Source organism: Pseudophryne corroboree, chromosome 12, assembly GCF_028390025.1.
Source record: "Pseudophryne corroboree isolate aPseCor3 chromosome 12, aPseCor3.hap2, whole genome shotgun sequence".
Classification (NCBI taxonomy): Eukaryota; Metazoa; Chordata; class Amphibia; order Anura; family Myobatrachidae; genus Pseudophryne; species Pseudophryne corroboree.
Window position 1 is genome coordinate 47,159,939 of NC_086455.1, and position 13,553 is coordinate 47,173,491.

General features: G+C 45.3%; 1 protein-coding gene across 3 annotated transcripts in view; it reads left to right on the forward strand.

Moving 5' to 3' along the window:
- The window catches only part of SCFD1 (sec1 family domain containing 1), a 194,554-nt gene that overhangs the window by 12,246 nt on the left and 168,755 nt on the right, over window positions 1-13,553 (forward strand). For all 3 annotated transcript variants that reach the window (XM_063947445.1, XM_063947446.1, XM_063947447.1), the window contains exons 2-5: window positions 4,956-5,026; window positions 8,178-8,266; window positions 8,500-8,590; window positions 9,122-9,244. In XM_063947445.1, the coding sequence (XP_063803515.1) occupies window positions 4,956-5,026; window positions 8,178-8,266; window positions 8,500-8,590; window positions 9,122-9,244 (374 nt within the window). The remainder of the gene's footprint in view (window positions 1-4,955; window positions 5,027-8,177; window positions 8,267-8,499; window positions 8,591-9,121; window positions 9,245-13,553) is intronic.

A 13,553-nucleotide genomic window follows, 5' to 3' on the forward strand; every position in this document is an offset into this window, starting at 1 on the left:
CAACATTTGGGAGCTGAATTGCGGGGGGGGTGATATCTAGCAACAAGATGCAGGAGGAGGGGAGGCAACATGTGGGAGCCGAATTGCGTGGGGGGGGAATCTAGTGACAAGATGCAGAAGGGGGGGGCAACATGTGGGAGCCGAACTGCAGGAAGGGGGGATCTAGTGACAAGATGCAGGAGGGGGGGTGGCAACATGTGGGAGCGAATAGCGCGGGGGGGGCGGAATCTAGTGACAAGATGCAGGTGGGGCAACATGTGGGAGCCAAATTGCGCCGGGGGGGGGGGGGAATCTAGTGAAAAGATGCAGGAGGGGGGAGAGAAGGCAACATGGGGGAGCCTAATTGCGCGAGGAAAAGGAACCGCTAGTAACAAGGTGCAGGAGGGAGGGGGGGGAGGCAGCGGGATCCCAATTGACGTGGGAGGGGCAGATGACAAGATGCAGGGGGGGGGGGGGGACACTCGGGGAGGCATCAGTATGGTGATCAGATGCGGGATCTCATGGAGAGGGGGGAGTGCAAACAACTTGCAGGAGACGATCGTGGGAGGGCGAGGGGTGAGAGCGTCGGTGCGGGTGACTAATCCGTAAGCCCAAACTCAGGGGGGGGGGGGGGGGTGTACGCCGGATCAAGTAAAAAAAATCTGCAGCAGCGGATTGGCCCAGCGGGTACCTGCTTACTGAGCCCGGGGAAGAGGGAGCGGGGGGGGGGGGATTCGGAGCGGGCATCATTTCACGGGAGACAGTTGCAGGGGGAGCGCCAGTGCTAGCTAGTAAGAATAACGTGCAGTGGGACTACTCGGGAGCACATGCGGCAGCACAGCAGCCTGATTGAATATTCCACTATGCGGGGTGGCACGTATATAATGCCGGGTGCTGCTATCGCAGAGGCGGGGGGGTGGGGGGATCGGCAGGGTTGCTGAAACAGTCAGTCACTCCCGTTGAAGTCAGACTTGATGGGCGCCCACGACCTGCTCCTACTCTAAAGAAGGAGTTTGGATGAGCTGAGGCGCTCTCTTTTTCCTTCACTGTGCAGTGCCGCCCTCCAGTGGTCGCCGCCCATAGGCAGCTGCCTAAAGCTGCCTAGTGGTAGCGCCGGCCCTGCATGATGTGCGGTATGAAAGGGTACCGGGCTGAAATACCGGGTCCAGTGACCTGGTATTTCAACCCTGGTCTTGACCAGGGTTAAACCCACGTTCAGCCCGGCTCACTGTGCGGTGTGAACGGGAGCCGGGTCAATGTGCCCCGGCTCCCATTCACTCTCTATGTACAGGCGGTGCTTGGAGATCATGTGATCTCTAGCGCCGCCCCCGCCGCGTCACCGCTGATGTCAGCAACCCGGCAATATGCCGGGCTGCTGACTGCGGTATGCAAGGCGTCTTACACGGGAATGTCCCTGCATGATCCCGGGACCGTATTCCCGGGTAAGACCCTGCATTTTTGGTGTGAAAGTGGTATAAGAAAGTACGTCCCATGATTTATGAGGTATCTGGATGATCGGTTGACAGTCAATAGGTCAATAGGTCTACATGCATATGGTTGACATGGTCATAAGGTCCAAATGGTCGACACAGCATAATTTAGTTCTTTTTTTCTTTTAAATTTCAACTTTTTCATACTTTACCATCCACGTGGACTATGATTGGGAATAGGAACCTGTGACACCTTGCCTGTAGCATGGCGAGTGAAGCGGTACACTAATTGCGGCTCTACGTGCTGCAAGGTAAGATTTGCCGACAACAAAAAAAACATGAAAAACTCATGTCGACCATTTCCTTGTCAACGTTTTGACCATGTCGACCATTTGGTGTGAAACTATTATACCCTAACAGACTTCTAATTTAACCACTTTTAGTAATATTACAAGTTTTCGCTATGAGATTATATTTGAGAAATGTTTGTCTATTCCTTTCAAAACTGCGTCAGCTCATTGCTATGTAATGGAATTTGGTTTGTTCATATCTCTCTTAGCACCTAGACAGGATTAAGGTCTGAACTTGGACATGATCGTTCCAAATCCTTTTTTTTTTGTTTTTGTTTCTTCAGCCATATACCAGTGTCCTCAGTTACATTGTCCTGGTGCATAATTGGGGTGGTCTTCAGTATGCCGGCTCTTGGGATCCCGGCGCACAGTTTACCGGCGCCGGAATCCCGACAGCCGGCATACCAACACTTATTCTCCCTTGTGGGGGTCCACGACCCCCCTGGAGGGAGAATAAAATATCGTGGCGCGCCACCGTGCCCGCAAGGGGCTCATTTGTGCTCGCCACACTGTCGGTATGCCGGCGGTCGGGCTCTCGGCGCCGGTATGCTGGTCGCCGGGAGCCCGACCGCCGGCATACCAAACTACACCCCATAATTGAGCCAAACTTAATTTATTGCTCATGCGGCCTCACTTTCTTTCTCATTGGTTCCCAAGCTTAGTCCTCAAGGCACCGTAAGGGGTATATTCAATTGCAGTTGAAAACTGCCGTCTGTCGAAAAGACGGCATTTTTCGACTTTTTAAGGTCGAATCCTGATTCGACCTATTCAAAGCTTTTCGACAAGTCGAGGCATTCGACTTGTCGAAAAGCACGTGGATCGGCGGAATAGCTGCCGATCCACGTGTTGATGTCGAAAACGGGGCAAATCCGACAGGTTTTGGCCCCGTTTCGACCATCTCAATCCGACTTCAAAATGATGTCGGAATGAGATAGCCCCAGAGGAGGGGGGGGGGCCCGCAGGGAGACGGGGGGGGGGACAGCCGGCGGGCATACAGGACATCAGCGCTACGATCAGCGCTGCAGCTGGATGTTACTCAGCCGCCCAACCTCACGGCAGCTTTCATCCGGCTCCAGCACGCTGCTGGAGCCGGGTGGAAGCTGCCGTGAGGTCGGGCGGCTGAGTGACACCCTGCTCCGTAGCGCTGATCTCCTCTGGCTGCCGCCGGCTGTCCCCCCGTGGCTCGCCCCCCTTCTCCTCCTCCTGCGGGCTCGGTGGCGACCTGCGGTCGCCACGGGTTCTATTCCCACTCTATGGGTGTCGTGGACACCCACGAGTGGAAATAGTCCCTGTTGGTCGGCATGCCGACCATCGGGATAGTGAGCCGTCGGGCTCACGGAGGAGGTCATGTGACTGTCGGTCAGCCGACCGGCGGTCACATGACTACCACCCGTAATAGTATATATGACAAAGTGAGGAAATCACTGACATTGAAGAATGTCTGATATATAATACTAGAAGGGTACAGAAGTGTCGGACTGAGGCATGTAGGGCCCACCGGGGGAATGCAGTGGTAGGGGCCCATGTTTAGGGGTGTGGTCTGTCTGCAGAGGGGGGGTGGCCTGCCACCTCATTGGTTTGACTAACCATTAGAGCAGTGTTTCCCAACCTCGGTCCTCAAGGCACACTAACAGTGCAGGTTTTAGTGATATCCAGGATGGAACACAGGTGACTTAATTAGTAGATCAGTTATTTTGATTTAACCATCTGTGCTAATGCCTGGATATCACTACAACCTGCACTGTTGGTGTGCCTTGAGGACCGCGGTTGGGAATGCCTGCATTAGAGAGTGCAACATCTGGGCCCCTTCATAAATATATACAGTAGATTCAGCTGCTGCATGCATGATAATGTACCAAATTAATACAGATTAACAACAGCAATGCACTGCAGGAAAATACACCATAGTCCAGTATAAGGTAACATATGTATAATGTATAATTCAAGTGCACAGTCTAGAACCTGATCGTTAGAGCAGGAGGTGGACCCCCAGACAGTGGGGCCCACCGGTGGTTTTCCCTGTACCCCTGTGGGCCAGTCTAAGCCCGGGTACAGATGAGCATAGTGCAATGCTGTATGGGAAAGCGTTGCCGGCGATTTTATAGTGACTTGAAATTTTATGTGAAAATGATTATTGGAAAATTACGTGATCGTTAGGATTTTGCAGACTAATGTGTCTGTACTCCTTGAATGGTTACATACTCTAAGGTAGCTTATGGAGATCTGTAACTCTAGCTTCACCATTCCAAATGGCAGGAGTGCTGTAATCCGCCTTTGTGTTCAATAGCATTGAAAACAGAAGGAACATTTCAGCATCAAACACCTTTTGGGATGAATTGGAACAATAACTGCGAGCCAAGCTTTATCGCCCAACATCAGTACCCAACCTCATTGATGGTCTTGTGGCTAAATGAATGGGAATCCATGCTACCATGTTTTAAAATCTTGCAGAAAGTCTTCACTATACAATTATCTGGCAGATATCTGTGGTTGGAATGAAAATCTGGTAATGGATGAGAGCAACGGACAATCGACCATTTGCTACCAAACACTGGAAAATGGACAAAACCTGTCGTTTATACAAATTGGTCAAATCATGGACAGGTTTTGTCCATTCTCCAGTGCTTGGGGGCAAATGGTCGATTATCAGTTGCTCTCATCCATTACCAGGTTTTCATTCCAACCACAGATTATCTGACAGATAATTGTATAGTGTATGCCTAGTTTAAAGGCTGTTATAGCAGCAAAGCTCTTGGAATGAGATGATCAACAAGCACATATAGGTGTCCTATTGGGGCGTCCATTTCCTTTTGGCCAATTGTGTACAGAAGAGGTTGTTTTTTTTTTTATAATGTAAAGTAATTGAAATGTAACTGTTATGGCAGACACTCATATCTTAAGGCAGAGGTTCCCAAACGCAGTCCTCATGGCACCCCAACGGTCCAGGTTTTAAGTTTATCCCTGCTTGACCACAGGTGACTTAATTAGCACCTCAGTCAGTTTGATTTAACTATCTGTGCTGAGCCATGGATATACCTAAAACCTGGACTGTTGGGGTGCCTTGAGGACTATTTTTGGGAACCTCTGTCTTAAGGAGTGTATTAGTAAGCAGGCATACTTGGTATTTTATATGGAGATTGTAGTCACAGTTTAAGCTGGTAAGATGTCCTGTAGTCACACTGTCTTTGTTTTGCAGTGGCTTTAAAGCGTATGCTGAATTTTAATGTTCCTGTTGTAAAGAGCAGCACAGGGGAGCCAGTATGGAAGGTAAGATGAGGATTGTTAACATATAAGCTGTTCATCATTTACACCATTAACATTGAGAGAGTTACTTCCCTGCCTGGCATAGGTCAATTCTAACATGTGGCCCAATGTAGCCTCTTCCTGAAAGATTTAAGAGATTTACATTTTATTTTTCAACAAAAATAGCCATTATGTTATGTTATTTTGTTTAGTAAAACATATATTTTAATACTTTTTTTATGATCTAGTTCAATTTTCAGGATTTAGATGACACTTTGGTTAAGTTCCTGTAAAGTTCTAACATTTTGTGTCTCTATATTTTGGTTATTACAGTAGTCACATTTAGTAAGTGTTCTTTGCCTTTCTTCTTGGGAATATATTTTAGGACAAATGTATAGTTGCCATTTCTCCTGCAGGTTCCACAGTAGTATCCACAGGATATACATTGGGATATAAGGTAGCGTCAGCGGATTGGCACCAATCGATCAAAGCTCTTGGCCTCCCAGAATGCAACAGGCCAGTCTCTTATATCCCCGCCTCCTGGCTCAGGCAATTCAGTTTTTTGTTTATTGTGGCAGGAGCTGGACCACGGTCATGGGGATGCTGTTTTTTTTGCAGCCATAAGCTTTTTATTATTTCTCTCGCATCCATATGGGATATTGGGGACACATTAGTACGATGGGTATAGATGGGATCCAAAGGAGCCAGTGCACTTTAAATTTCTTCAACGGAGTGTGCTTGCTCCTCCCCTCTATGCCCCCTCCCACAAGCAGTTTAGAAAAAAGGAGGGCTGTCTGAGAGGCAAGGGTGAGGAGAATACATTCTTCAACGCTGTACCCACATTGAGATCATGTTTGTCATGCTAAGCAGGGTAACCTCTCAAGATCTGGTTCAAAATGGGTTATGTGCAAATTGTTTTGGATTCCATCAAAGCCTCTTTAATATGCCAAGGCAGGCTCAGGTTCAGGCAGAAACTCCATGGGCATCGTTTGCACAAACATTATCTAATGTAGCTGAGCGAATTGTGCCATCTCCATTACCAGGTATAGGTTACCCTATTAACCCTTATGGGCAGCATTTCCCCTGGGTTATGACATATCCAGTTCAGGAAGCTGCAGCCTTTCAACAAAAGCAGGCTGAAAGGCCTGTGGAAATTAAATCACACAGACATGAAACATCTTCACAGTCTACACATGTTTCGGAAGGGGACACTTCGGAGGATGATTCCTCACATTCTGATTCTGCATACAGAGATGAAGATGAAGGTCCCAGCTCGGTAGATATACCTGATCTAATTAATGCGATGAAAGCCATTCTGTGCTTAGAGGAGGCAGCAGAGCCTCTGTTAAAATCCAAGGCACCTGTATTTAAACATCCTAAAATGGTCAGAACTGAATTTCCGGAGTCAGAGCAGCCGACGGAAATCATGGAAGAGGCTTGGGTCACACCCAGTAAGAAGTTCAGAATTCCTAAAAAATGGAGTTCTCATTATCCTCTTCCGGCTGGGTATTGTTTAAAAAGGGATGTTGCTCCCAAAGTATATACGCATGTGATTCGGTTGGTGCGTAAATCTACATTACCTTTGCCTTCAACATCATTAAATGATGTAATGGATAGAAAAATGTATGGTTTTCTAAAAACAGTTTTTTCCTTATCCGGAGCAGGGGTGAGGCTGGCCATGGCTTCAGCCTGGATGGCGAAAGCAGTGGCAGCCTTTGCTGATGCATTGGAGGATGACCTTTCATTGGCGTCTAGAGAACAAAAGTCCCATATTGCACATATTAAACAAGCAGCTGTCTTTATGGAAGAAGCAGCCTTGGATATGGGTATAGTAGCTTCTCAGGCATCAGCCTCGACAGTAGCAGCTCGCAGAGCTGTCTGGCTACGTACATGGTGCAGTGCTAGAAAGCTTGACCCTGGGTCTTTTAGAGTTTCTAGAGTCCTAGCATTCCTTCAGGCAGGAATGGACAAAGGTCTCCATGTGGCTTCCTTGAGAGATCAGGTGTCAGCGTTGACTGTATGGTTTCAAAAGAAAATTGCTAACCTACAGGATGTTCGCACCTTTTTCCAAGGAATACTTCACAATCAACCTCATTTTGTTCCTCCTACAGCTCCTTGGGATCTACATTTAGTCCTAAAGGCACTTCAAGTTGCTCCATTTGAACCACTGAGTCAAGTGGATCTTAAATGATTGACAGCTAAAGTTTTTTTTCTACTGGCTATTGCTTCAGCTAGACGAGTTTCAGATTTAGGGGCATTGTTATGTCGCCCTCCTTTTTTTATTTTTCATCCAGTTAGAGCGGTTCTTAGAACCAAATATCGATATCTTCCTAAGGTGGTCTACAAGTTCCACCTTAACAAAAAAATTGTAGTTCCGGCTTTCCAAGGGCTGGACCTTTCTGCGGGAGAAGTATCATTGGACGTAGTCAGTGCTTTAAGGATCTACGTGGATTGTACCAGTGCCATTAGAAAGACAGACACTCTCTTTGTTCTCTACGGATTTCACAAGAGAGGATGGGCTGCTGATAAGCAGACACTGGCGAGATTGCTTCGGATGACTATTTCAGAAGCATATTCTCGAGCTGATCTCTCTGTTCCTGCTAATGTCTCTGCTCATTCTACTCCTAACGTAGGTCCTTCATAGGCAGCACAACGTGGTTGGTGCCTCAGCTGATCAGATATGTAAGGCAGCCACATAGTCTTCCATTAACACATTCATTAGACATTATGCCTTTGATACTTTTGCCTCTCAGGACGCTGCATTCTGGCGAAGGATTCTCCTGTCCAATCAGGAGCGTCCCCTCCACAAAATTTGCTTTGGGACATCCCAATGTATATCCTGTGGATACTACTGTGGATCCTGCAGGAGAAATATGTAGTTATAGTAGACTTACCGTCGATAACTCTCTATGATGCTCCTGCCTTGAGCTTTGGAAAATAACTGAATTGCCTGAGCCAGGAGACGGGGATATAAGAGACTGGCCCGTTGCATTCTGGAAGGCCAAAAGCTTTGATCGATTGGTCCCAATCCTCTGACGCTACCTCATATCCCAGTGTTCAACTTGTGGATACTGTGGACTTAGGAGAAATAGTTATCGACGGTAAGTCTACCACAACTACATATTTTATATTGGATGTTTAATTTGTAAATTGAAAAATGTTTCTCGAATAACAGGTCCTTATTTACGATCGGTTTGGCCAAGACATAATTTCTCCCCTGCTATCTGTGAAGGAGCTGCGAGACATGGGCGTCACATTACACCTGTAAGTTTGAGTTGAATGATGAAGTGTGTGTGTGTGTGTATATATATATATATGTGTGTGTGTGTGTGTGTGTGTGTGTGTGTGTGTGTGTGTGTGTGTGTGTGTATATATTGCTGTTCACATCTGACCTTAACAGCTTCATCATAAGAAAGTCAGTGGGTGTTATCAAATCATTTGTTAATTATATTGTCCATCTTATTAATTGAGATTATGATACGTCTTATTTTCCACAGGCTCTTGCACTCTGACCGTGATGCAATCCCAGATGTTCCTGCTGTGTATTTTGTGATGCCCACAGAAGAAAACGTGGACAGAATATGTCAGGTACACAGGAGCCAAGCTGTTCTTGCTTATCTTGTCCGCTGACCGTTTCATGTTTTTATTGAAATTTCATAGTTATCAGATAGTTTTATTTTGATGCCAGGTGTTATGCCGAACAAAAGCACACTACATAGTTTCATTACAAAGACACGCGTGTCTTTCTCTGGTGCCAGCTGATGTACAGATCACCACTACAACTCTCTTTGAAATTTTTAAATATTGGGTATCAAAGAGCTGGATTATGAAGTAACTGTATTATCTGTTATTATAAAATTGCAGTCTTATAGAAATGAGGTAAACACGCAAGTTTGCATGACGACCTAATCATTTCTGTGGCAAGCACGCTCATCACACCTAACGTTTTGTTCCCCTAAGTGCTAGCCTTTGTCCTGCAGGCCCACAGTTCACACCTGAGTTGCAATTGATGTTCTTAGACCAGTACCAGTCTTTCAGTAGGAGTTTGTGTTATTTGTTACTCTACTAATACACAATGTCAGACTAATGTGCGTGTTCTGCTTTGTTTTCTTATTACAGGACCTGAGAACACAGTTATACGAGTCCTATTATTTAAACTTCATTTCTGCCATTTCCCGCAGTAAACTGGAGGACATTGCAAGTGCAGCACTCACCGCCAACACTGTCACGCATGTCTCAAAGGTGATGTTGGCTTCTGCTTTTTATAATATTTGGAGTTATTAGGAGTAGATGAGAATTGTATGTCTGTAGCGTCATTGTTACACATCAATGTTTCCATAATAGTAACTTTGGGCAAATATGATATCTTAGCCTGAAATATCTGGCATGTAGGAGGATTGGCATCTTCTTGGGAGGATTGGCATCTTCTAGGGTATGTCTATGCTGAATTATTGTATCTGGCACTATACAGATATTGAGTGGGGGTGGCTTGGTCTACACACCCTAATTGTAAACATAAGAGGTGCTACCATGCTGAGACTTGTAGTACCAGGCAAGAATAAGAAGATGCTGGTAAACGATTGAAGCATTATCAATGCTGAAAGTCAAGACAGATATAATAAATTGTTCAGATAACACAGGACACTATTCAAATCTAAGAGAGTTGACTAGTGCCGGGAATTAGCTCCCGGGGCTATTCAATACAGCGCAGTGGTAAATCTTAGAATGCCCGTTCTCCTGGACTAAACAGGGTGTTTTGTTTGGAGAACCGTCATTCTCCAACTTAAGTGCACGGCGCAACACTGTTTCCACCGTGCTAAAGGAAGAAATCGGCATCGCGCCGGCACTTTTGTTGGACCTGGGGGTGCTAGAAGAAATCCCGTCATCAGGTGTCACAGGGCGCTGCATTGAATAGCACCGAGTGCTATTTCCCGACACTACTCAACTTTCTTAGAATTGAATTGTGCCCATGGAGTACAATTGAGATTCTTTGCGCATATTTGGCCAAATGTGTGAGCTCGTCCACTGCATCAAGGTGATGCTCATCAGATGGATTCCTAAACAATAACACTTTTTGGTTGATTCAGAGGTGAACGCAGTAGTGGCTGCGTCTATTGGCGTTCGCCCACCTGACACTACAAAGCCCTTCGCTGGTATACATCCATGCGTATGAAAGGGCTAAGTCACCTCCCAGGAACTCCCCCTACATTTACCATACAGTTCTCCGGGCGTGCATCTGGAGGTGCACCTGCAACTCTGGGCCTAATTCAGACCTGATCGCAGATCAGCAAAATTTTTCTCTAATGGGCAAAAACATGTCACTGCAGGTGGGGCAGATGTAACATGTGCAGAGAGAGTTAGATTTGGGTGAGGTGTGTTCAAACTGAAATTTAAATAACCCACCCAAATCTAACTCTCTCTGCTCATGTTATATGCCCGACCTGCACTGCACATGGTTTTACCCATTAGAGAAAGATTTTGCTGCTGCAATCAGGTCTGAATTAGGTCCTCTGTATGGACACAATCGGGACATACGCACAGTAGCACAGACTCGCTCCACTGCGTCCACCTGTCAGTGAGACCCAGTGCTCATTTAGTCACGCCTGGAGTACATGGAGCTGCTCTCCCATTCATGGAATAGCAGAGTGTCTCCGTCTGGTCATGCGCGCCCGGACTTAGAAGCTCTCCCATTCTAGTGAATGGGGCGCGTCTCCGTTACGGGTGTGCGCGTGGAGACGCCTAGGCGGGCGCGCCTAGGCACAGACGGAGCCACGACTAGCGTGGCTCCATCTGTATGTCAGTTTATCAAGGACTTACCATAACAGTGCCCCTGATATGTAGACCACCATGCATTGCCTGTGCTGGTTAACAGGTGATATTAACTAAAATAAATTGCCTGCAAATATTCCTTTGCAACCGATTGCATAGCTTTTAAAGATTTTGAAGTAACTGTACTTTTTGTGCTGTTTCAAACATAAAATATGTTTCAAAAAGTCAAAATAAAAGACCAAGTAAAGCCAACATTTAGCATTATATAAATAATATACAGAAAATAACTGTATATTATTCTACTTAAGACAGGAAAAAAAATAGAAAAGATTGTCTCTGTGTTGGCGCACTATGAGAAGAAAAGATTAATTAATCTAAAATATAGCTTTATTAAGGCAATAAGTCATATATGACACATAAAGAATATATATGTGAATGAGACAGTATGTGTGTACAATAGTAGCCTTACGCAAATATTTTCTATGATAGTCAGCTTCATATAGTTATGGGAGCCTATCTGAGTACATTGGATGTTAATAATGTAGGAACTGAAGTGATTAATCATGTGGTGTAGAATGTGACACAGAAATACTTTTTTGCCACAAAAATAAGGATATTACAATTCCAAAATTACATCATATTTTATAATACAGGGGCTTTGAGCAGCTACATCCATTAAAAGGGTTAAGGCCCATACACACTTGACGATGCACACGTCGTTAACGACTTCCCTTGAACTTCCCTTGAACAGCTGAGCAAACAACATGAGCATACACACTACCAACGACCAAAGACCATTCATCGTTGAAGCATCCAAGCTGAACAGTTTATTAAAATAATGAGCTGGGAACAGGGCTGGTGAACAGTGGCTTGGTCGTTGGTCGTTCACACCATACACATTCAACGACGTCTCTGGTCGGTAACGACCATAGTGGAAATTGAGCATACATGCTCCACAGATAAGCGAGGGTCGTTAACGTCCCGCGGGGCCGCGCATCGTTGGTCGTCTGATGCATACACACTTGACGATATAATGAGCGACGTCGTTGATGAGGGCTGAAATGAACGACGTCGCTCATTTTATCGTCAAGTGTGTATGGGCCTTTACACTACAGTTTGTTTTGTTTCATTCACAAGCTCTTCTGAAAAGGGAAGAGACCAAGCCGTACAAACTGTGACAGTGTTGCATTACTTGGTGATGTGACATGACACAGTGCGGCTCTTCTCAATAATCCTTTTAACAACAGGCTTTATAGGATATGTGTTCCTGTCATCGTACTTACATTCAATTATTCTAATTAAATGGAAACCATCTATTTAATAGCTCGTTACACTGTAGCCTGACCTATACCATTATGAGCAACCGATTAGGCTGAGAATCTATCATTGGTAAATGGCAGTTTACACCAATACTATAATAAAATATTAATCCCATAGTTGGATGGCATAAAAATGATCACAAGTATATAGCAAGGAATTAAGGACAAGCTATGATCCAGACGTAAGGAAAAAGTTAGGAACATGCTATTAATTTAATACTGTGATATGTAATAGCTTGTCGGATCCTAACTATACGGGTGAGCTCACCCGTGTTGGTCATAGTGCGATCATCACTCAGTGGGTCTGGCCTTATAAACACGAACACAATTACAAGTGATATGAGAACACAGTAAATAACACACAGTGAATACACTTTTTAATAGATACAGTATCTTTTTATTTTAAAGTATTTTTCCATATATATTTCACATAATTTTTTAATTGATTAATATTAACAGCTATATTTTAGATAAATCTTTTATTCTCATAGGCCCTCATTCCGAGTTGATCGCGCGCTAGCTGCTTTTAGCAGCATTGCACACGCTAGGCCGCCGCCCTCTGGGAGTGTATCTTAGCTTAGCAGAATAGCGAACGAAAGATTAGCAGAATTGCTACTAAATAATTCTTTGCAGTTTCTGAGTAGCTCCGGACCTACTCAGATTGCGATCAGCTCAGTCCGTTTAGTTCCTGGTTTGACGTCACAAACACGCCCTGCGTTCGGCCAGCCACTCCCCCGTTTCTCCAGACACTCCCGCGTTTTTCCCTGACACGCCTGCGTTTTTTAGCACACTCCCGGAAAACGCTCAGTTATCACCCAGAAACGCCCCTTTCCTGTCAATCATTCACCGATCAGCAGTGCGACTGAAAAGCGCAGCAGAATCCACAGCAAATCTAAGTTTTTAGTTAAATAACTAAGCGCATGCGCCCTGCGTGCCTTGCGCATGCGCAGTTTGCAACAAATCGCAGCATAGCGAAAATCGGCAACGAGCGAACAACTCAGAATGACCCCCATAGTGCGCCAACAAAGAGACAATCTTTTCTATTTTTTTTTCCTGTCTTCAATCTCATTGTCTATGGCAGCACCCCCAACATACTATTGTGAATTAAAACTGTAATACATGTATTAATGGGTTATATAACACATTTAAAGGAATGCTAATCGATTTTTGACTTGTGCAGAGGATACCCACCCCTTCCCTTTTTCCTTAGTGGTTATACTTAACAAAGTAGGTTCCCATGCTCTTAGTATAGACCCAGTGATGTCCTTGCTATAAGTTCTTAAAATACTAAACTCATGCTTATACTCGCAAGGGGACAATCTGTCCAAAACATACATCAGTTTTCAGCTTGTTGTAGCCACCAGTTATTGTGTGGGAAGTACGCTATAGCAGGACAGTACAGCACTATGAAAACTGTTCATCTCTGCGGCAGTTAGGTAACTAAAGGTACCGATGTGTCCTCA